The 24,180-nt window shown below is 42.9% G+C and overlaps 6 protein-coding genes across 11 annotated transcripts; 4 read left to right on the forward strand and 2 right to left on the reverse strand.

The window, feature by feature from the left end:
* Positions 1-95: 95 nt before the first annotated feature.
* Positions 96-2,228, reverse strand: LOC128307081 (tether containing UBX domain for GLUT4). Its single transcript, XM_053044802.1, has 3 exons — positions 2,045-2,228; positions 884-1,979; positions 96-817 (listed from the first exon to the last, which is right to left on the reverse strand). The coding sequence occupies exons 1-3, from the start codon at positions 2,126-2,128 to the stop codon at positions 414-416; spliced, it is 1,584 nt and encodes a 527-aa protein (XP_052900762.1). The 5' UTR covers positions 2,129-2,228; the 3' UTR covers positions 96-413.
* Positions 2,229-4,202: 1,974 nt separating this feature from the next.
* Positions 4,203-6,054, forward strand: LOC128306672 (uncharacterized). The gene is made up of 2 exons (XM_053044251.1): positions 4,203-4,799; positions 4,959-6,054. Exons 1-2 carry the CDS (start codon positions 4,228-4,230, stop codon positions 6,052-6,054), a joined length of 1,668 nt encoding a protein of 555 aa, XP_052900211.1. The 5' UTR covers positions 4,203-4,227.
* A 1,386-nt stretch (positions 6,055-7,440) lies between these two features.
* Positions 7,441-14,071, forward strand: LOC128306469 (endoplasmic reticulum resident protein 44). 5 transcript variants are annotated; one of them, XM_053043994.1, is made up of 10 exons: positions 9,956-10,008; positions 10,147-10,330; positions 10,469-10,604; positions 10,988-11,063; positions 11,521-11,612; positions 11,868-12,261; positions 12,448-12,459; positions 12,524-12,790; positions 12,869-13,067; positions 13,146-14,071. In XM_053043994.1, the coding sequence occupies exons 3-10, from the start codon at positions 10,563-10,565 to the stop codon at positions 13,291-13,293; spliced, it is 1,230 nt and encodes a 409-aa protein (XP_052899954.1). In that variant the 5' UTR covers positions 9,956-10,008; positions 10,147-10,330; positions 10,469-10,562; the 3' UTR covers positions 13,294-14,071. The 5 variants fall into 5 exon arrangements, with proteins under 5 accessions (XP_052899957.1, XP_052899954.1, XP_052899953.1 ...); XM_053043995.1 differs by having other exon boundaries at positions 10,008-10,024; XM_053043993.1 differs by having other exon boundaries at positions 9,964-10,330.
* On the reverse strand, positions 7,466-9,541 carry LOC128306468 (dynactin subunit 4). Its single transcript, XM_053043992.1, has 3 exons — positions 9,409-9,541; positions 8,053-9,308; positions 7,466-7,742 (listed from the first exon to the last, which is right to left on the reverse strand). The coding sequence occupies exons 1-3, from the start codon at positions 9,535-9,537 to the stop codon at positions 7,466-7,468; spliced, it is 1,662 nt and encodes a 553-aa protein (XP_052899952.1). The 5' UTR covers positions 9,538-9,541.
* A 1,511-nt stretch (positions 14,072-15,582) lies between the features above and the next one.
* On the forward strand, positions 15,583-17,039 carry LOC128307107 (uncharacterized). The gene is made up of 2 exons (XM_053044833.1): positions 15,583-15,771; positions 15,838-17,039. Exons 1-2 carry the CDS (start codon positions 15,728-15,730, stop codon positions 16,793-16,795), a joined length of 1,002 nt encoding a protein of 333 aa, XP_052900793.1. The 5' UTR covers positions 15,583-15,727; the 3' UTR covers positions 16,796-17,039.
* A 1,558-nt stretch (positions 17,040-18,597) lies between these two features.
* Positions 18,598-23,843, forward strand: LOC128306603 (sorting nexin-25-like). 2 transcript variants are annotated; one of them, XM_053044156.1, is made up of 4 exons: positions 18,598-18,687; positions 18,800-19,208; positions 19,294-19,402; positions 19,500-23,843. In XM_053044156.1, exons 2-4 carry the CDS (start codon positions 19,088-19,090, stop codon positions 22,654-22,656), a joined length of 3,387 nt encoding a protein of 1,128 aa, XP_052900116.1. In that variant the 5' UTR covers positions 18,598-18,687; positions 18,800-19,087; the 3' UTR covers positions 22,657-23,843. The 2 variants fall into 2 exon arrangements, with proteins under 2 accessions (XP_052900116.1, XP_052900117.1); XM_053044157.1 differs by lacking the exon at positions 18,598-18,687 and having other exon boundaries at positions 18,779-19,208.
* Positions 23,844-24,180: the final 337 nt, after the last annotated feature.

Consider the following 24,180-nt stretch of genomic DNA (forward strand, 5'->3'; position numbering starts at 1 on the left):
AAAACAAGGACTCGCGGTAGTAAAGAAAGTTATATCTATATCAAATAATATAAACATATAATTTACACATAAAAAAGCAAATGTGTTTTGGGAGAATAGTAGCTGGCAAATTTTATTTACCAATTCTGTATAATTTCTATTCGGTTCGTACTTCCCTAATGTGTGGCTATAGAACAAGCCAGAAAGTTAACAAAAGAAACAAGAATCTAATGAAGCTAAAGACAAAAAAAAGGTCGGACAACATATCAACGTGGATACGAAAAAAATTACGAAAGTAATAATTAAGACTACATCTTTCTACCCCGACCGTCACAAATCCTGCGTACGGCGAATTGATCCGGATTCCAAAACTCAGACGGTTCTGGTGTATGACAATTGGCATCGCTACCAATACACCATCGGGTCACCGTTATCTACTTTTTCAAAAACCTCAATATCTTCGCCTCACGTTCGCTCGTCGATTGATCGGAGATGGATGATGATTGTCGGAAGTTACGATGTGGTATGCGGTTGGATGAACTGGCCACCATCGGTTCGTTGGAGATGCTAACCGTAGGCTCAACGCTGCTGGGAGTTGTGCTTTTTTGCGGCTCTGCGCTGCCAGTAGCATTTCGTTTTGCACGTGTAGCAACGGCTGACGCTCCGGTTGCGTTCGAAAGGCGTCCGAGTAGTTCCGGCTGCAGACAGAACCCGACAGGAGCGGTCGTACTGTCACTAGATACTTTATCATAACTGAAATGTAGCAACACTTGCGGAAAGCAACCAGCATCCAGCAACGGAACCGTCGACTGCAATACCACCTTTGGCGGTGTAGTATCTGTAACGAGACAAACCCGTTGTCAGCTTGTGTTCGGGGGTGCAAACATATTCGGAGCATACATACACAGGTAAAATGGTTCATTCGAATCGGCTAGATAACGCCGCACAAACTCCATCACATGCCCTACCGTCTCGTATACTTGAAACACTCCCTGTAGAATGTGACGGTCGGGAAATTGTACCCTTATTACCGCCTGCCGGTACCTGCTCATATTACTTAGCAGTTGCTGATTTCGCTCCAGCTCGCGCAGCTCTCCCGTCAACAGAGGAGCATCTTCAAACGACTTAACACGATCTTGCAGCTGCTTGTACAGCTGCATCATTTCCGGCACGGTTAGGTCAAAGAAGGAGTCTGCCACCTCGGCCTGTTCGCGTTCCGCCGTAGATGCGTGGTAAAGCACGGCGTCCCGTTCGCCCAGCACCATTATTTGCGCTTCAGGTCTTGGTATATCGGTCTGTTCCTGTTCGCTATTTGTATCTAGCGCTGGTGCTTCCCTCACTTTCTGCGGTGCTTCCACTTCCTCGACAGCTTTCGTTTCTTCGATTCGTTGTGGAGCTCGCTCCACAATCGGATCAGGCACAGAGGCAGAAGGGTTAGATTCTTCTGGTAAACTCGTCGTAACAGCAGCATCAGCCGCGGCAGCAGCAACAGGCGCTTCACTCAAAGGCACAGTCGTGACTGGTTTGATGGTTTCTTCCACGCACATCGTTTGATGTAATGGTGCCGAAACATTGGCCTGAATTTTTGGCTCTTCCGCACGGCGCTGCAGCAATCGGAGCGCTGCCCTACCCCGTGTCAGCCCGAGGCTTTTCAGGGTGGTTGTCGCTAGCTGCTCCCAGTATACCTCCCTTCGCATGTATACCAGGACGGGATGTGCTTCGGCCGTGGCTCTCGCCGGGCAGAGAGCTACCAACACGTCCAACAACGTTTGCGACGGTTTAAACGTTCCGTTCTCGCTACGCGCACCATCCTCCAGCTGCAGCTGAACAGTCACGTCGTTTTCGGTGCGTTTTTGCTTTGCCTTGGCCATCTCCAGCAGGGCGTTGTTCGGAATGCCAGCAAAGCGGAACATGGTCGTCAAGTCGAGCACCTTATTGTGATGCAGCAGGTCGTACTCATCTTGCGGGAAGTTGTACTTACGGCAGACAGTCTCCAGTATCTTGGACAAGTTAAACAACGTGCAGTTTAGAATACATTCGAACCGGCGCTAACAGTGAAAGTTACCTCTAGCATAGTCATGTCTGGTTCCACCTTTACTGTCTGGCGGCGTCCATGCACGGTCAGCACGGTTACAGAGCGGGTCGCCATCTTATTCCGGCAATTTGTGGCAACGATCACAACACACTCGCATATGAGTCAGATATCTCGTTCGGCTAAACTTTTTGTCAGCACTTTAAATAAATATCAATACCGGCAATTTTTCTAGATGAAACAAGGATGACTTGCTTGGTTGGCCGATATGTCCGTTTAGCGATGTAAACAATACCATTTGACAGTTGTGACTGCTTCAGCTATGTCTACACATCGCCGACTAGATTTGGTCCAGGACGGTAAACCCGGTAAAAAGTGAACCGCGGTTATCCAATTTGCTTGACTGTTTCTCCAATTGAAAGATCTACGATTGACTTGACATTCGTTTTGTGTGGGAAATTTATGACTATCTTTCTCACACCGGCTGTCCCGCACCGTGCAACTTCTCAAGCTGATCGCGAAAGAAACATCAAATAGAACAATGAAACAGTTACAATAAATCGCGTCAGAAAATGAAGCTCCACGGTTTGTCCTAGAAGATGCGAAGCAATTACGCAAATGGAAGAGGTCCTCGATGAGGTACTTTGTAGATGAGATGTGGAGTACTTACTGATATGCATACTCCAAATATTCGAAACCATCGCGACCCAAAGCAAATAACCAGAGGAGTTAGTGAATTCCAGCGTGATAGTTTGAATAACCACGATAATTTAAATTAAATTCAACTTCAGAATTAGTTCAATTCTGTTCAACCGGGGAAGAAAGAACTAGTTGACGGTTACGAGGTTGACGGTAGTAGATGAGTTCTGCTTCGTTGGTACAGCCATAACAATGGACAACACAGTGGAGGATCAATCCCCTTGGAGGCCAAGGGCGGAATTATAGTTGGACCCCTTGAGGAATTGTAAAGTATTTTTAATAATGTCTTACAGATTTGAATTCGTTAATCTTCATTCTGGATGTCGCTTTTCCCAAGTATTTCATTTTATCTCAGATATCAATCGTTAGATTTATGTGCTCCAAGCTCATTGCTCATACCGATACTGTATATACGAAGCAATAATCAGTTGTGATTTAAATCTTAAGCATGGTGATAATGATATTTACATTTTCGAAACGAGATACATGTCATAAACATGACGTACCAAGCTGGGGCAAACAGTACAAGAATAACGTACGATAAGGTCCGTCTGTAAATTACTCAACCATTTGTCAGAGAGGAAGACTTGGGCTTGAGAATGGGCTACTTGTTCGTGCCTACCGTGGGCTTAATGACCGGTTCAAAGGCCATTAGCGGCTGTAGCGTGATGATAGCAATGTACAGCTCACAGGTATTTTATGGTCCATTTGTAAACGCAAAAATAAACACAATTACTCAGCAATTACTAGTCGAGGTGTGTTGAAGTTTGGACAATCTATCTAATAAGACATTAAAATTCGCTAAAGCTGTAATCATCGTACGATATACATCCAAAAGTGTCTTTGGTGTGTGACTCCCCTTTTCGTGGGTTAATTAGATATAATTCTGTTCTCGTTGACAATTACATCGCGACAATCACGCGATCAGCCTACGGTCATCGAGAGTTAACATGTTTCAGCAATTACCTTGTTTGGACACAGGCATACAACAGCAAACATCTTGAGAGCGATAAAGAAAACGCTAAACAGATATAAGATATAAGGAAGATTGTACGGAACTTGAGATAGCATTAAATTGGAACAGGTTTACCAAAGATTAGCCTCTGCTAAGCAAACATGCTCAACATATCCATGCATCCATTCATCAGATACACAGGAATTTGTGGACTTGGAAAATAATCTCTATTCTCTTTTAACTGCTATATCTGTACAAAGCAATCATCCCTTTTTCTCTCTTTTCAGTCTCCTTCAGTTGTTCCCTTTCGGTTCTGGCTTTTCTGGTTCGTTCATCTTGTGAAGTTGTTTGTTAGCCACTCACTAGCCAATTATCTGCCAGTTGCATGGCATCGTATGCGTGTTACTGTTGGTGTAGCGCTAAAAAGGATGTAGGTTACTTTAACGACCAAGCCAACGACACGATCGTCAGTTAGTTAAAGAGTGTTGCCTTGTTCACACGCTAAAATCGGAGTAGGAATCAAATCGCTGTGGAGACACATTCGCGAATCATCAGAAGTGTAATGGCGGAGAAACAGCTCAAGCGAGGTCGCAACGGCCACTACAATCCATTGACACATATATGGACCGGTTTGTCCACACCGCCACTGTTCAACATAAATCAAAGTGTTGGGCAGTTTATACTCACCATGTTGCAGCGATGTGATCCAGAGCATGTTACACAAATCAGCGCTGACATCGATCAAGGTCGTTCAGTAACCTGTCGGGAGATGTATCTCCGAACTGTGCGCATCGCGGAACACCTGTCGCAGCTCGGGTATGGCAAGGATACGCCCATGGCGGCCCTAGCTTCCCGCAATGGCGAACACGTAGCACCGGTAATGTTCGCCTGTTTCGCATTAGGTATCCCCGTCAATACGCTGGATGTTGTGTTCAACGTTACCGATTTTGCGCATATGTTCAGTGTCACGCGCCCAGTGCTTATATTTGTTGAGAGTAATATCTTGAGCGTGGTTCGTGATGCTGCCAAACGGGCGATGATAGATCCCCAGTATATACTGTTCGAAGATCGCATCAACGGCTATCGTCACGTGTTGGATCTGTTAGAGCCAACTGCTACCGAAGATTCATTTGAGTGAGTATGGAGATACGAAGAATACGAAGATGGTCTACGCAATAACTAACGAGACGGACTAACGAGAATACGAAGATGGTCTACGCAATAAATACACCAATTGGCCTTTTATCTGTTCTACTATAATGCTCACACTCACTTCTCTTCCAACTGGTATAGACCTACCGTGATAGATGATCCTTCTACGCACCTGGCAACAGTTCTGTGCTCCTCTGGGACGACCGGATTGCCTAAAGGCGTTAGCTACTCTCACGCGTTCTGCATCGCAAATCTACCGTCACTATGGCGCATGGTTCCCTCGGATTGCCTCCTCTCCTTTAGCTCACTGTACTGGCTATCTGGTTTTGCCTCGCTAATCATCGGTACGGCGGCACAGGCAACGCGCGTCATTACTCGGGAACCATTCACCCCACAGCTGGCTATTGACATGATGAAGCAACATCGCGTGACAATCGCCTTCTTCTCGCCCTATCAATCGAACCTGCTTATACACGAGCCACAGCTCGCAAAAAAAAGTTTGCCTGTACTGCGGTTATTACTTTGTGGGGGTGCACGCGTCTCAAAGCAGCTGTACGCTTCGTTACGAACCCGCTTGCCATCATATACGCGTATCCAAATCGGTTACGGTATGTCCGAGGCCTGCCTAATCTCACTGACGGACGGTGAGAGTTACCGGGACGATTGTGTCGGTACACTGCAGGCACGTGCCGAGGCACGGATCCTGCACGAAGAGACCGGTCATCGGGGTCTTCCACCTGGTGAGCCGGGTGAAATTTTGCTCCGTGTACAGATACCCTTTTCCGGGTACTATGGAAATAAGGCTGCTACGGACGACATCATGAGCACGGATGGTTGGATACGTACCGGCGACATTGGGTACTTCGACACGGATGGTCATCTATACGTAATTGACCGTAAAAAGGACATAATTAAGTACGCAGGCAATCAGATATCTCCAACCGAGCTGGAAGCACTTATTAAACAATTACCGGGAGTGCTTGAGTGTTGCGTTGTTGGACTACCGGACGAGGGGACCGATCTACCAGCAGCGCTCGTAATTCGCTCTGCAGGCCTGGTCGGGGATGCGCTTTCAGCTGAGCAGGTGCAACAGTTTGTGGATGGCCAGGTATCAAACTATAAACGGCTTCGGGGTGGTGTTTACTTCACCACAGAGATGCCTCTAACGCCTTCGGGAAAAATAGTGCGCCGTAAGTGCCTTGAAGTAGTACAGCTTATTCGTGAAGGCAAGCATTAGGTCGAAGCTTTATCCTGATGAAGAGTAAAGTTCGGTCACAAACGACGAAGCTGAAACTGTAGTTAAACTAGAAATACAACTATAAACTATACAATAATTTTTTTTTACAAAAAAGCCTAACAATATTGTTCGTTATTATGTATTGTAATATTATTAATGCCTTTTCCTATGTAGAAATCGCCATCTCTGAGCTTGTATGATTATCCGTTAAACTGTCCAAATAATTATCCTCCAAAAAACAAAGGACTACCACAGGTGGTGAAAACGTTTTCATTTCGCTACAGCCGATGATACTTTAAAATATATTAACGATATAAAGGTAAATGTGAAATATTCACGAAACTAATTATGATAAGGAGATTTGCCTGGACGAAGGAGCACGGGTGTTGGGAGCGCTCTTTAATTGCTTTGAAAATACACAGTATATTTTATTTTTGCTACCACTGTTACTGTTTTTATTAGCATGCTGTTTATATTAGAAAGCTGTTCCTACAACATAGCTATGCGAACGTAAACTTGATTTTGTGTAACATAAATAGGTTAATAATATAATAATATTTGAATCTCCTTACTAAATAAATATAATGAAGATGATTTTTCAAAATATACGGATTGGAACATTGTATAGCCATTAGTTCAAATGAGCGAGCTTCTTACTTTATTGCGATGAGCTAAAGCGAAAAAAAGTAAGATCCTGAACCGATGTTAATTATCGTAAATTAGTGCTCGTACACTTGCTCGTTAGCTCGTGGTAATTGTTTTCTTCGGAAAGAGTTCAATCGAAAGCTTGAGACAATACAAAAATGGTACACGCGATACGCCATACGAAAACTAGGTTGGGCAGACGGATTCATGCTACCACCGTACAATCAGCGTTGTCTTCTTGTTGGCCTTGAAACTTTAGAAGTTAGACGAAACAGGGCCCAGATTTTAATAATAGCAGGAATACTACTAGCAACCATTGATGATCTGTCGCTATTAAATAAACTTTTTTTTATTGTTGTAAGTTCAAGCGTCTTGAATTGTATGTATTAAACATCTTCGTTAAACCGTTCTCGGTGGATGAATTAAACAAGGACAGTACCTCAACATAATTACGCTTTGGGTTTACTGGTTATATGTGAAGAATCATATGTCTCTCTCTTCTTCGCGAAACAATCTGCTAGATCATGCCTGCATTTTCTGGCTTATTAGACTTTATGTTACCACGTAGCCGGATAGTCAGCCCTTGCTACGGGGGATTGATCCGGATGGGATTTTGGACCGGTCGTGTCGTGTGCCGGGGCCGCTACCAATACACCACCGGCAGCCCCTCCCGTGAAAAATCATATTTAATGTAATACATGCACACTGAAAAGCCATCCTACCCTAAATGCTTAGACAAGAATGTGTTTATCAATTCAATCAGATCCTAATTTTGTTCAATTCGTTCTCCTACGCTGCGTATTTTTCCTAGTTTTACATATATGCGCGTGTTTAATGCATGCCATTTCTGTTCTTTGTGTGATCCGGATAGCGTTGCTGCTGCTGTTGACGATGATGAGGCAACATTCTTTTCTGCAACGGTATTGAAATAGGTATATTGCAGTGAAAACCCAACCACTATGTCCTCGTCTGATGATGCGTCTGGCTTGGGTTGCACACCAAGTCGGATAATAACGTGATTTGCTTTGCGCCAAACTATGAACCTGTAAAAATTGCAAACAAAAAGTTTTTGCTCAACAATCTTGTTTCTTTTCAGTAAAGGACAAATTGCTATCATGAGGCTTGTTTGGACAAGCGATTATCACAGAGGCGATCGAATATACGAGGAACGCCTACCACTAGTTCCCAAAATAGTTGTTAAATACGGAGCGAAACGACTTTTTGCCCTCTCTTTCGACTAATAAAGTATAGTAAAATATAGTAAATATTTTCAACGCTAACATATACTCCAATATATCTATTACAATTTGTATAAGTAATTTATAATATTAAATTTATCGTGAAACAACTTACTTGGGTTCATCCTGATGTCCTTGCATGACCTCGTCGAATTCGGCAGAATCATCTCGTTGATTGACAACAAAACTGCTGTCCGGTAGTTTCAGCTTTCCGTTAACAGCACGACCAATCAATCTTGGTTCCTCCATTAGCGTACCTTGACGCACAAAGCCTGGGCTCAAGCTGGACAGTGATGTCTGGTGCGAAACACCAGCAGTTACAGAAGGCGTGACGCTACTTTCCAATGCTAGCGCTTTGAGCTCTTGAATCATCAATTGCTCCTCTTCGACCGTAGGTAACTCCATAATAGTTATAACCATCTCGTTGATCGTGGGGTTCGTGATGCGTAAGAGCAGTGCCGCTTCCGAACCATCGTCTCGCAGTGGTTCACAGCTTACTAGGCGCACATCTGGTACGTGATAAGCGGCGAATAGCGCAATACGATATTTGATCGAGGACGGATTATATTCAGACTTGATCACGTTGTGGTCGCACTGTCGACAGCGCAGTGATCGTTTGATTGAGAGCAGCTTGTGCTGCGGATAGAGCTGACTGACCGAAGCCGACTGTTTAGCTGGCTGTGCCAAGCGTTGTGCTAGCGTTGTGACTGTCTTCAAATTCACCTCGCTGTGAAATAACTCTGCCGGTAGTTCATCCACCTCCTCGGATGCAACTGATTCCTTGATCGACGTCGGCGTTGTTTTGAGTTGTACCTTTCCGTCCGACCATCCCATCTGGCGGCGCATCATTGACACGGTTAATCCCGTACGATCCGTCAAGCTGGGAAACTGACTTTTCTTCGGTGTCTTTCTACGCCACAGCTCTTGCCGCTCCTGTTTATCGTGCAATACTACCGACTGGTAATGTTCCAGCAATAGCGCAAATCGGGTTGCGTTTGGATACTCCGGTTCCGGCCATTGACCTGTGGCGGCTGTCTGATCCGGAATACCGATATCGTGGGAGTTCCAACGGCATGTCAAGCAGGCCAAATAGTACATTTTCTTCGTGACTTGCTTCGGACCGGCGCTCGGTGTAGCATTTCCAGCTGCAGGTGTTGCATCCTGCTTTGCCTTCAGCGGGTCTTCCGTTGCCAGTGAACTTTCTTTCGAATCTGTTCCGGGAGCCAACGGCACGGTCGCAATGGATGCACGCACCGATAGTGTATGTTTGCAACTGGGACAGTTGAAGCATGTATTGCAACGATTTTTGCGTATCTTCGTCTCGGACGACGGTATATTCTCTAGACAGTTGGAACAAAAATTTGAATCAACCTGAAATAGGAAATAAGTTGGTAAGGTTTTTTTAGCATACAGAACACGTACGTAGGTGACATCATTCATGTTGGAAACCTTTTCATTTTTGCTTTCGTACCTCATGACAAACACAGAAACCGCAGCGTAGTTTCATGCAATGACGACAAAAGTAAAGCTTGGTAAGAGGGTTTAGCAGACCGCAGATACACGCGTATTCTACCCGATTTAACAAATTGAAGAACTCCATCGTGACGGGCACTAAACTCAGAAAGTTAACACCGAACTCCGTCTACTTTAAAAAAAACCAACGCACTGCAAAAAAGTTTACCAAGTTGCAGCTCACTTGAAGAAGACAAACGGAGGATGTCAGTTTTGACAGCAATAAAAATAACACGCCCGCAATACCGGTTGGTTGGGGAAAACTGAACAACAATTAGAGACAATTTAAACTGTTTTAGAGAAAATGTAATGTCTACAAGAATGTGAATTAAATCTCGTTGTTAATCAAGCAAAAATGTGTAAATTAGTTATTTGCGATTTTGTACAATAAATCAGAACTTTCCTTTGAACCCTCATGTCATGAGATCTAACGTCAAATTAGTGTTTTTTTGTCCCAACCTGGCCGTAGCCAAATATTTTGTTCTAGAGCATTTCACAACAGCTGTCAGTTCGATCCGGGAAAGGTGTACGTGTCTCTGGTGCAAATCAACGCAATAGTGTGTGTGTTTGTGTGTGTGTGTATTTTCCTCACTCGGAACCGCCATCCAGGCAATTAGGAGCAGTTTTCTGCTGCTTTTGCTACCCTGTTTTTCTATCAAAATCGCATTTAACTTTACCAGACGCTTCTGTTTTTCAGTGGTGGTGCTGCCGTACACATAAGAATTTGGTTTATGCGAGGAAAACAAAACCAAAAAGGGAAGCCTCGGTTAGCGCTTCCCGTAGTGGTATCGTTTATGCGTGATTTGAAACATTTATTTGGCCTGCGCCGGGTGAATTGTCCTGCTCTACGACACCGATCGGATCGACCAGCTTTGGAGCCGGTTAAATATTTCCACACTTGATCCGGCATTTCCATCTCCCTCATTGGGGGAAAGCGGTGGAAATTTGTTTTCAGTGTTGTCATCGTTTTTTCATCCACATTATCCCCCGTTCCTTCCTTCTTCTTAATCAATCTTTAGTAAACCGGGTGTGATTTTAGCTAGCGAGATTTTTGCATAGTACACACCTCATTCATACCAGTTCGGAGCATCGGAAAATAACAAGAAAAGCAACATGGCTACCAGTTTGAAATTTGTGTTATTCCAATATATAATGGTAAGTTAAAGTAATGCTAAAATGCGAACCGTTCACGTTTCGTTATATATATATCGTTATATCGTTATATATAACGTTATATATCGTCATATATATATATATATATATATATATATATATATATATATATATATATATATATATATATATATATATATATATATATATATATATATATCATATCATATCATATTATATGGCTAATAAGAGAGCTTAGCATAATTGCAATATAGAGTGTGGTACTGTTGCCACATCCAATAATGCATTAACTTCACGATTGCGTAAAATAACTACGTTTGCTTTCATCGTGATAACAAAGTTAGTTAGAAAGGCATACTTCGAGTACTTTCTGAATATTTAATCATATTCATTGCCTCTTGTAGGTTGTCTACACATTCTACAACCCTACGAATAGCGGAGCTGTTCAGCTAAACAGTGAAAATATCGACATGACTCTCGGTACGTATATTACAACTCAACTCTTTTAAACGTTCCATTATCACGCTTCTGTTCTCGCCGAAAAAGATGTTACTTTCATGTATCAGAAAGCAGTTATCTGCGCTATCATTTCTTCAAATTAACAATGACGACGGCAGAAGATGTGTTCAATTCATACTTCTTTATCAGCCGCTATTTCGCAGGACGGGTTTCTAAATGAATACTGTTGTAAAAAAATCAACGGTCTAGACGGAAATAGCAGGGCACGACTACGACGAATAGGTTTTATAATCATAATGCTCTTCGCGGGTTTCACAATGCCATTTTTTCTGTGTGTTTACACAACTGTTGGAAGTAGGATACATTCAGAATTGAAAAATATGATTGGTGCGAAAGCGTGGTACAGAACTCTGCGTAAAATGCAATTTAGCAAAATTGTCAATGTTTAATATTCATTTTCTCTTATTTTCGACTTCAGCGTCTAATGAATTAGTTTTGATCAACTTCTATGCTGACTGGTGCCGATTCAGTAACATACTGCAGCCCATCTTCGACGAGGCAGCTGAAAAGGTAAGTAATACAAACACACCATTCTATTTGGTTCATAGAGTCTTCATCAAAAAATCCGAAATCAACACAGCACAGTAAGAGGTATTGTGTCAACAATAAACCGTTCAAAACTGCTACAATCAACTTCAAGCTATAAGCTATTGCTGTTGTTAACTCATACTTTAAATGATTCTTGTTTCGATCGCATAGGAATGTTAGGAATTTTTGATTATTTTAGAACAAATGCGTATAAAGCAAATTCTTTCCATTTGCCAGGTCCAAACAGCATTCCCTGAATCGGGGAAGGTCGTAATGGGTAAAGTGGATTGCGATCGTGAATCTGCTGTGGCGTCACGTTTCCACATCACCAAATATCCTACGCTGAAGGTGCTGCGCAACGGACAACCTACCAAACGCGAATATCGTGGAGCGCGCACGGTCGAGGCATTCACAGAGTTTATACGCAAGCAGCTAGAAGATCCGATACGGGAGTTTCAGAACATAAAGGATTTGGAGCAGCTTGATTCGAAGAAACGTATCGTGGTGGGATATTTCGATCGCCGTGACATGCCCGAGTACAACACGTTTCGGAGGGTCGCAACGAACCTGAAGGAAGATTGTCAATTCCATGTTGGCTTTGGAGATGTAGTACAGGCATTGCATCCTCCAGGTATAAAACCGTTAATTTTTACCCTTTTTATAAATCACCTTTTCACAAGGTGTTATCGATCATAGGAAACAAATATTACAATGCTATATGCTTTTCGTCTCTCTCTCTCTCCTTCTCTCTCGCTCTCTCTCCTTCTCTCTTGCTCTCTCTCTCTCTCCTTCTCTCTTGCAATTAACGGAAATGAAGGATATTCAGCAAGTACTGATTAATTGTACAAATTTCACAATCGGTTGTTATATACAATTTTTCTTTACGTTTTCAGGCCATCCCATCATTGTGTTCCGGCCAGATGTCGCCATGTCGAACGAGAACGACGAAACGTACATAGGCGATTTGCGCAGCTTTGACGAGCTCAACATCTGGGTACAGGAGAAGTGTGTACCGTTGGTTCGTGAAATCACGTTCGAAAATGCGGAAGAGTTGACCGAAGAAGGTCTACCGTTCTTAATATTGTTCTATGCACCGGGTGATCTTGAGTCGATGAAGGACTATAAAGCTATTGTGCAGTTGGATCTCATATCTGAGAAACGTAAGCATTATTACCTTCAGTTAAACATATTATTTATTATGTATAAGTGAAATAATTATTCTACTTTGTATACGATAGAAAATGTAAACTTCCTGACCGCTGACGGTAAACGCTTTGCCCATCCGCTGCATCATCTTGGTAAAACTCAGGCCGATTTGCCATTGATTGCAATAGACTCCTTCCGCCACATGTACTTATTCCCGAATTTTAAGGATATTTATGTACCGGGCAAACTTAAGCAATTCCTGAATGATCTCTACAGTGGTAAACTACACCGGTAAGTGATTGAAGCAAGTCCATACTCTCGTTGCATTCTTCATGGTGCATCTTTATCGTCATGTTATGCCTGTTCTAGTGAGTTCCATTACGGCCCAGAAAAGGACACGGTGGCTGATACGAACGCGATCGATGATGGCAAAAAGCCAACGACCCCACCAGAATCTACATTCAAAAAATTGGGACCTTCGAAAAATCGATACACTTTACTGCGTGATGAGCTTTAAAGGTTTGGGCGTAACAGTTCGAGTAGCAGACCACTATCAACAGGGGCAATGTTAGCCGGAACAAGGGATTTTCGAAACTACATTTCCGCAACTATTAGGAGAAGTAATCCCGTTTCCTGAATTGCACATACAGCTGGTGGAGACATAAATTTGGAGGAAAAATAAATCCAGTCGGAGGATGAGACAGAAATCGATAATGATGTAGGGGAAAGGGTTTAAATAACGCTCGTTCGGTTGCGACTAGCATCTTTAAGGTGAGACTAAAATGAACAATTTCCAATCTTTCCTATTCAACGCTATATTTGTTCATCATCAAACAAGCAGAGTTTATGAAAAGTTTTTCAACCGCCCTGATGATTAGCCAAAATTACATTTGGCACAATAGTCACTCAAGTACGAAGCGTTAAATGGCTGCACCACCTTATAGGTTGCGTTGTGATTGTTATTTGAACTTTGTCTTATACTTTCACCCCCTGCAACCGTGGCGCATCTAGTACCAGCAACATATGCTTAACCCAAAACAGTCAATAGTGTACCATGTGTAAGATGATTCTAAAAGCTTAATTTTTTGTTAGTTTTTGTTTCTGTGTGTATGGACGAAAAGGCTATTTGCGTGAATTGAATGAATGACTTAAGAAGAAAATATTTTAAAAAAATCTAAGTGCGTACGGTGTAAAGCTGCAAACATGATAAAACTCCTAAAAGACACGTTCGTTTGAATAAAAAAATAATCTTGCAACTATCACGTGGAATACAAGTGAGAGAGAGAGAGAAAAAGAGAAAGGATTCAAGAATTCATATTTTAATTTGTTTTATGCTTTTTTTTTAATTGTAATAATTCTTTATGGAGTTAGTCAATTTTACAGTTAAACAATTGATGTGTTTAATGTTTGATTTAACAGTTTAATCCACGGTGTTATGTTTCATTAAACAATCGTTACTACAAAACATATACCAGCCCTGCAGATTTTTTCGTCATTTAGCTTGAAAGCTCTGTCAATTTTTTCTCATTGTCTAAGTATGATGGATACCTTCTCTTGTTCTCCAGAATTATTTTTACTACTTCAATCTTTAAAAAAAGCTAGTGATTCCATTATATTGCTAACATATAGAAATGCTTGAAGTGAGGCAAAAAAGTTAAAAGGTTGTTATCTGGATTTAATTGAATCTAAATCTACACGGATGTAGCGTGACGCTTTTTTGTAAGGCCATTAGCAAACCTATTAATAAGAAGATGTGATTGTGGTCTTGTTTATATTTTAAAATAGAGGATATATGGACGCTAGAATCATGAAAAAAGCTAATTTAACTAAAATTGTTTGCTGCTTTTGTTTCGTTGTCTATGTTAAATACACTTCCAATTTTCGTCGAGGATAGTTCAAGAATCTTAAGCTAGTACAGGTAACTTTTCTGATTATGAACCATTGCAAATGAATAATTATGCTCATTGCTAGCGAAAACTTGAATGGAAAGCAGGACTCATTTCTAGTGAAAGGATAAAAATTTATGATACTTAGTAATACATTTGCTAATACAACGGATGAAAATGTTCTTTTCAAATTAATACGATGAAATACAGGCAGTTCCCGAGATACGCGGTTCCTCTTATACGCGGATTCGGACATACGCGGTTTTTGGAAATTTGAAAGCTGAGCTAGTTTATAGCACAAAATCTAAGAAAAAACGGTGAAAAATTGGTCTAAAATCCTACCCTTGTTATATTAAACATTTCTTTCTAACTTACTGTAATGTAATCTTTCTAAAAATCGCTTGATTCGGCGAATAAATTAAGTGCCAAGAAGGAAGTCGACTCTGTGACTTTGAAGCATAAAAGAAATTGCACCAGGATTCGACTTACGCGGAAATTCGAGTTACGCGGATTTTTCCCGGTCACGCGGTCCGCTATAATAGCGTATCTCGGGGACTGCCTGTATACCACACGCTGTCATAACGTACAGACAGTCCCCGAGGGAAAAATACTCGAAATTCCGCGTAAGTCGCATCCTGGTGCAATTTCGTTTATATTTCAAAGTCACAAAGTCGACTTCCTGCTCTGGACTTATTTATTTCACCGAAGCAGGCGATTTTAAGAAAGAATACATTTAAAATAAGTTAAAAATATTTTTTTTGTGACAAAAAAGGTATTTTCGACCAATTTTTATTTTTTTGCTTAAATTTTGTGCTATTTACTAGCTCATCGGTAAAATTTCCAAAAACCGCGTATCTCCGAATCCGCGTATAAGAGGATCCGCGTATCTCGGGGACTGCCTGTACATTGTTCTTTTGTCATTTTGTCATATCCAGGGTATACCTCACGTGCATAGATCTTAATCGATGAAACGAACTTTCTGAGAAGAAGAAACAACAAAGAGTGTAGATAAACAAACCATCCAGACGAGTGCGTTAGTCATAAGCAGCATTATCTCTCATAACAATGGCGAAGTTCATAGGAATAGTGATTTGTTTGATGATTGCGTGGTAACAAAAACGTGTTTGAAACTGTTCCGTGCTTTTCGTCTGATTCGTTTTTTTTTTCAATTTCAGCGCTTGCTTGGAAGTTGTGGGACAGAAAAGTTGCGATGATATTCATTTATTCCTTAAATACACAACAACTCTTATAAAATCACTCCCATATCACACGTATCCAGTGTTTAATCTATGCACGAACCAGACTGCACAACACGAATATCAGATCGCAACCATGTTCTACCAAAACATGACCAATGCACCGGAATGTAAGAAATATCTGGAAAATAACCACATGACGGTTTATGAAAACATTTACGTGCAACTGACCGGTCTATGGGATGCAGCAAACTGTGACGCCTGTACCAGTTCGGTAAATGAAACCGCCATGTTTATGAACCTATCGACAAACCTGGATAAATGTTTCGCAAGTACGGAAACACCGTGCGAAAGTTGCGACACCGATTATCAGAATGTGCAGCAGTTTTACGCTAGCATTGAAAAGCGGCTGCACGGTTCCGGAATGTGCTTTGACATCGAAGATCGGATGAATCAAACGCGACGGGTTTGGTCTGGTCAGTACAACTGTTGCAAAGACAAGCGACGTTCGATGGTAATCTTTGCCTCGATTGCATCTGTTGTTTGCGTGCTTCCTTTCGTATTCTACTTGTTGATGCACGTAGTCACAGTGCGACAGGAAAGTCGTAGGGTCAGCTTGTTGAGTGCTACGAGCGTGAACGACGAACTAGCAACAGCGTCATGCTCTCGGACCAACAACGGTACGCTGCGGAATTCAGATTTCGAACGCATTGAGGAGGCAGACGGCAACGAGGATAAGGACGATGATGAAAGCGATTACAATAGTGAAAGCATTCCAGCGCAGACAGCAACATTCCCGTCGTTGTCCAAACTAAACGATCTCGATGTGAACCATATTACGGTGGTTGAGCAGACATCGCAGTTGGTTCCGGTGCCGGAGCTACTTGGTCGTAACCATGAGGAAGCCGAATCTGAAGATGTGGACATTCTGAAGTAGCCTTTACAAACATAGTTAGAAGATATTACACATTTCTGTCATAATGTTATCAAACATTTGAATCCATTTATATTCGATGTGTTGCGGGTTAGCATTTGCGATCGATAGCGATGATATTAAATTGGTATTTTTTGTTGGTAGTACACGAAAAATAAAGCGCTTAGATGGAGAAATTAGTTTCTGCATTCTGAATATAAGCGGAGCCTACTGTTGTTGAACTGTTAACCGGCATTTAGCACGCAGTCTAGACACGATTAATTTTTAAAATAATATTAATCTTTCTGTCAAAAAGATTAAACGGATTGATCTCTCTGACAGCACGATTGCGCTCTACGCACAATCATAACCCGAGTTTTATTAACGCAATTTGTGTCAATATTGTTTTATTTTTCCGAAAAATCGTGTGCATTCAAAATAAATCAACGGTGGTTAATCCGGGATCAATGGTCAGGGATGGGAAGAATATGTGGTCGAGCGATCCTTAAGCAGCGATTAGGTGCCGAATACGTTTATGGCCGGGGTCAAATGTCAGGGATGGAGGGAGTAGGTGGTCGAGCGATCCTTAAACAGCGAGTAGGTAAGGGCCTGCTCTGGGATTTGTCGTATACGACCAACGACAAATACAAACGTATGGCGTTCTATGGAGGTGCTCTGAGAAATCCCGTAAAACTTGGTAAAACATCTGTCGTCATACAAATCATTTTGTTTTTTCTATAAACCTCGTGAAACTTGTCGTTCGCATAGCTAGCATATGTGCATCTTGGGTGTCAAAAACATCTGACAAGCGTTTTGGGGGGGGAGAAATCAAAACAAATCCGTTAAATCGTCAACAACAACAAAAAATCAACAGTTTTGAATAATCATAATTCTGCAACCTTTTTTGGATCGATCGAACGGTACGTATTCTTCATCATAAAAAGTAATGTATTCATAATGTATTTAATCGTTTTTTTTTCAGAAATGCAACACATCAATGTTGAAAAGTTGATCCGTTTGGTTCAGAAGCGAAAGAAGTTGTGGTGCCCAACGGATCCGTGCTACAGCAAATCAAATGGTAATTCAATTTCAATGTTTCTTTTTAGGTTTTTTTAGGTTGTTGGGTCGAATATGTCTCTTTCAGCCTGTCCAGTCCCCTTCTCTACTGCCGCCACTTTTTCTACCGGAATTTAGGTCGACGTTTTCAACCTGGTCGGTTCTGGTGCTGCTAATCTGGTGGTTGTGCTCTTGCTTGTTAGATCCGAAAAAGAGAACCTCTAGGAAAAACATATATCGAACGCACTAAAACAGCGTTTTTTAAACCATAACGATATAAGTTATTATAATTGTAAGGTTAGGAATAAATACAACACTGGTAATAATATGTGAGTTTTAATACTTTTATTAAGGTAGAGGGTATTGAGAAACATACAGTTTTATAAATGTTAGAAAGGATATAATATATAATAAAACATCCTCCTTCGACCCTAATTCGGCTGCCTCAACAGGTGCTCGAACAGGACGCTGAATTCTCCGCTTTCCGGACGGTACATCATTATTTTTGCACAACTTTGATGGAAACAAATCGACTCACAAATTGTACGCGTAGGAAGAATCGAACGCGCGCGCTTTTTGTTGTGTTTGTATGTATGACGTTCTTCTGCTAGGTTTGACGTCCTTCATGCTTTGACAGTTTGTCGTATACGACAACTCCTAGAGCACCCATAAAACATGTCGTTGTCGTTGGTCGTATACGACAACTCCCCAGAGCAGGCCCTAACTAGACGTTCGGTGACAGTTGCTATTTGTTTGCATCCCAGTCTGCCTGACACCACGGGCTGATTAGCCATCAATAACAATCTACGCCCTATCCCAAAAGTTTAACACATCCAGGGATAAATTATTATCCGTTCGACGTAAGATATATCCAATCTAATACCTAAAGTTGAAATCGTTTTTTTTCCAGAAGTTCCACTGCCAATGCAAATGGTTGTAAATACATTTGGCGTTTCCATTTGATAATCGAAGGGCGTTTGCGTGTGTATTTGGCATACGGTGAAATTAACAACGCAAGGATATTGGGCTGTTCGGTCAATGTGCATCGTTGGACAATGATGAGGGAAAGGGCACCCCCATAAATGCCTCCGCCAAAAAGGCGTTTTATGTGTGCTGTGATTACAAAGTTCGTTCGTAACAGACGACACAAGCAGGGGTTAAAACAGGAGCTGCTAACAGTGTGGTAGCGTTGACCAGCGTACCATATTTTTTGGTAAAAACCAATTGCAAAGCCAGGATAAAGGGGACGCAACTTCCGGTATGAAGGTACAATACTGGATCGGTGTCATAGCAGCTATTTTATGTGCCGTGTGCGTATATTCGCCCATTTTCTTGTACTTTCTTCTGTTCGTCATCTACTCGCTAGTACTGATTACCGTCGGTAAGTATCGGCTACAACGTCGATTCTTCTCACACATTGCATTAAAGTTAAGGTTGAATATCTTCTTATCAAATCCATTCCGTAGCGGTGTTTGGTACCATCTATGTGCATTACAAACTGACAAACCGCGAATCAGTTACCTACGTCAGCCAAGGTCTAGACGATCAAACAAATGTCCTTTACAATGCCACCAGGTACTTGTTCTTCAGTTTAGAATTAGAATGTAAAAACTTTTATTGTAGCGATTAATTTAATAGAATGATATATATGCATCTTCATTTCACTTTCAAGATCATCGCTGTTTGGGCAAGGTTCTCCCGGAGCATCTCCGACGTCCCGTGCATTTGGTGGCCGTGGAACGAACGGGAGTGGAAGCACCAACACCGCTCCGGTCAGTACCGGTCAGTTGCCGATCATTTTTGGCCGCACGGTTGACGGACTGCTGCAACAGATCATCGACAACACGATGCGGGATCTGGTAGGACCGGCACTGGAGACAGTTGTGGCGAACCCACGCCGCATCGTGGAGTTGCTTCGCGAGGATATTTGGCTCGGTATAGAGAAGCTTCATGAACGAGCTGCCCGAATCGATGCACCGAAACTGATAGCCTGTGACTTTGTGCAAAAAGTAACAACGCATTTGCAAAAGATTCGACAGTCAGGGAAGGTGGAAACAACGCCGGAAGCGTTTGCTGATGGCACACACGAATCGATTTTAACTGCGTCCTACCTGGCCACGGCGGAGAAAGAGCTTGACTTTTTAAAAAAGATCAGTGAGATACTGATTATATTTCTTTTGCCACGAGGATACTCTCTTTCGCCCGTCAAAGATTTGCTCAGCGAAGTGATCGCCTACCGTGTGCTACATCCAGCGATACGTTACATGACGGCACCGGTCTTTATCAACCAACAGATCGTGGAATATATCGAGACACGCCTGGTGGCGGTTGCAATACAAAAGCGTAGCCACGAATATGCCGCCAACTTTGAGGATTTTCTGCGCATCATAGAAATGACGCAAACGACCGACGAGCTGCATTCGATACGGGCAAGCATTGTGAGTGATATTCGACAGGCGACGACCATGCAGGCGATGCAGCGGGCTCGCGGTGGGTTTGCAATGGCACCAACTGATACATCCGGCACATCCAACGCATCCGGTATGGTCGAAAATGGTGGGCATAATGATGGTGAACCAGCTGCAACGCTCCGGCTCAAGCGTTACATCCAGCAGCTGTCGTTTGCTAAAAGTCAGTGCGAAAAATGTCTGACACGGCTTGGTTGGGAAGGATGCGTTAGCAATGACGTAGATCTGGCCCTTGCAGACATTTTATCAACGGTAGCAGGTCGGCGTGCTTTAACCGCGTTTCTGGAACCGATGAATGCTGCCAGTCTGGTAGGGTACTATACAACGGTGGAGGAACTGCGTCGCGCCGCTCGTTCCGCATGGCATCAGCTCGGGGCGGAGATTTTCTACACGTACATCCGGGCCCCCAGCTCGGAGATTCCCCTGGATAAGGCAACGCGCAAGCGCATGGAAGCGTTTCTGGTCGGTGACGTCGGCGGTCCGGACGTATTCTACGAGGTGCAGCGGGAGTGTTTGGCACTGTTGGAACAAAAGTATTATCAGCCGTTCCTGCTGAGCGATGAGTATGTGCGTCTGAAAAATTCACTGACGCAGGATGAGTTTAAGGAGATCATTACATCGTGCGGTGGTAATCCAGCGGGCAGCAGGGACGTGGGTGGTGAGTTGAGTAGTTCACTGCAGCACACCACCCACGATAGTCAGGAAAGTCAGGAGAGTGGTGGCAGTGTGGTGAATGGTGTCGATGGTGCCAACGACCCAGCGCTAGCAGATCTCAGCAATCATTCGCAGTACGCGCGCAACAAACTGGATCGTTTGGACGAGAAGCTGGCGAACAAGCAGCAAGCGCTTGAAGCGTTAAAGCATTCGTTAAAACCGGACTCAAAGCTGTTGCTGATGTTGGAGCGAGAGATTAATTGGTTACGGGGCGAACGACGTCAGCTCGAGTCACATTTGCTGCGCACGGCAGTTTGGGGCGAGTATCTCGGCAGCTGGCGTGCTATAGTGGAAAGTGTGGACTTTTCAGATGACCGCGAACCGCCACAGTTTATGATCGTGGTGCAGGTGGACGAGATGAACGACTACGGCAGTGGGACGCGCGATGATACTGTGGTCATGACAGCCCTAGAGGCCACCGACACCATCTCGACCGGGTGGGTTGTGGTTCGTTCGCTGGCCCAGTTCCACACCCTGCATCGGAAGTTGCGCCCAATGTGTGCGGAGCTGCGACAGCTCGATCTACCCTCGAACAACGCGTTCAAGCTGTTTCTACTTAAGAATGATCGCGCATTGTTGGAAAAAGCCAAGGCACAGGTGCAACGCTACCTCAGCTTCATTTTAGAGGATGACCACTTGAACCAAAGTGAGGTGGTGTACGAATTTCTAAGTCCCAGCTCCGACCGCTTGAAGCAGGGCGTAGTAGCGAATAATCCGTCACCGTCGAAGAAACCATCTTCTAAATTTTCGCTAGCAACTATATTCCGCAGCAACAGTGACAAGCTAGAGCAGTTGTGGAATGTGGGCGGTACGGAACGTCCGTTTGTTGGAGACCATGACGCGTTTACGCCGGAGGATGCTGATCAAGTATCGCTGTACCTGGAAGGTGGACCGGCCAGTGGAGCATCGTCCACTGCCTCCCCATTGATTGACGGTGCGCCGGTGGAGGCACGCGACTCGATCGCCGAACCACTGTACGCTCTGCTCGGGGAAATATTCGATCTCGGAGGTGTGTTTCGGTGGTTGCGTAAGAGCCTGATTTCGTTCGTGCAGATTACGTACGGGCAGACGATAAACCGTCAGCTGCGAGAATCGATCACTGCGCTGTTCGATGAGCCAATGCTGCACGCGTACGCCAGTGCCGTACTGCGTAGTCTGTGGCCCGGTGGTGCATCACTACAGACAGGCAACGGTGTAAGTGGGGCGCGAATTCTGGCACCGGAACGCACCGAGGATGAACGGGAGATGATCATGAACGCCGCACGGTCACTATTACAGGACAACATACCGGAGTTGCTTTGCAGCCTGATCGGGGCACAGAACGCACGGCAAGGTGCACTGAAGCTATTCGAAGTGTTACAGAACCCACTCTACAACAAGCAGCTGTTTTATGATTTGCTCGAAACGCTAATGCTAGAACTGTTTCCAGAGATACGACAGCTTAAGCCTGCTGCAAGCAGTAACACTAGCATCAACCCGATCGTTACTGCCAGCAGTGGTGACAGCACCAGCAGCGGTAGCGTACAGCCGAGAGAATATTATCATCAACCATCCGGAGTGTCGTTGTCTTCACCAACGTCATCACCCCCAACGCCGATGGGTGGGGTCGGTTCCGCTTCCGGTACACCCATTCGAAGCATATCATAAAACACGCAATCGAATTTGATCTTTAAACTGCTGTTCGTAATATTTGGTGGATCATCGATGGGAATTCGTTATTTGTTTTGGTTTTGTTTCTTCACAGTTGGTGCAATTGTTTTAGTTTTATTTTATTTTAGTATTATTTAGTACATTTCTGGAAGCATGGGATTTATTTACATTCCCTTTATGTTACGTTTATTTTGCGCTGTAAGATTTTTAATGCTGCATCCTTATTGGTATCGAATATTGTGATTGAACTGTGACTATGAACGTTTACACAGAGGATTATTGAAGCGTGAATGATTTTTGCACAAATATTTACCTTATTTCGACAGTACGGTGGTGGTTATGGTACGGTCGGTATCTTAACAAGCTAGTCCAAACAGAACGAAATGTTTTTAAATGACATATAACATTATGTATTTAGTACGCTTTTTTTGTTATTATGAAGTAGGTAATTGAGGGGTCTTTTTCTGTTGAAAATTATTCAGACTAGTTCATTAGTTCATTTAACGAAATGATTGTGGGGTTCAACTTGAACGCCGACAGTAGCGAAATCATACATTCCTTTCGGCTCAACCGGTAAAGCATGTATAGATGTGTAGATGCATCCGGATGCAATTCGAACAATTGGAAAGTGTTGAAATGCGATCAAATGTTGAGCTACGCACCTTTCGCAGTGCACTAATGATAATGAACGTGCTGTATTATTTAGATGGATATTGTACACAATTCACGGTAACGGGGCCTTTTGCTCGTTTGTATGTGTAGGGAATTAAAAAACAAAAAAAAACAACATGGAAACTGAATGTTTGAATGGCTTTTCCTCTCTATCCCACTCCCCCTTCATGTCTTGTGCGGAAAACATTAAGATGCAGGTTTTTTATATTCACTTTCTTCAATCTCGGGCATATTGATACCGCTGGAAGTGTAACGCGATAAAGTGTAACTAATGTTAGTGGATGTTGCAAAATCCCAATGTGATTGTCAAGTGATCAGTAATCAGGCGAGTTTATGTGCAAAGAAAAGAAAAAAGGAAACATAACAAGAACAAACCAAAGCAACAATGTATAAAGCAAGTACTTCGAGGAAATACCCTTCCATTATGCTTTTAAATGTGCTGTGAGTGAATCAAACTACAACCGTGTGCAAGATTTATAAGCTGATAGAAAACGAAAACAATGATAATAATAAAGATGTAATCAAATCACACAGAGCGACACGAAATCGATATCTCATCATCTTACGTTGGTTTTAAATTGAGAGAACTACAGGACTACAACGTGCTAGATGACTGGAAAAAGTGGAAACCTGGACCGGGTATCCGGGAAACGGATATGGTGACCTAGCCTTATCAACTCGTCTGTGAACGGTCAAAGAAGTCGAAGGCCTTTTAGATGATATGCATGTATCACCTTAATTTAAACATTGCCATTCGCAACTGCCAACACTCAACAATCCGTTATTATATTCAAATTAGGATAATGAACGTACAGTCGCAGTTGAATGCTATAAGTACTGGGTTATTTC

This window comes from Anopheles moucheti, chromosome X (assembly GCF_943734755.1).
Source record: "Anopheles moucheti chromosome X, idAnoMoucSN_F20_07, whole genome shotgun sequence".
NCBI classification, from domain to species: domain Eukaryota; kingdom Metazoa; phylum Arthropoda; class Insecta; order Diptera; family Culicidae; genus Anopheles; species Anopheles moucheti.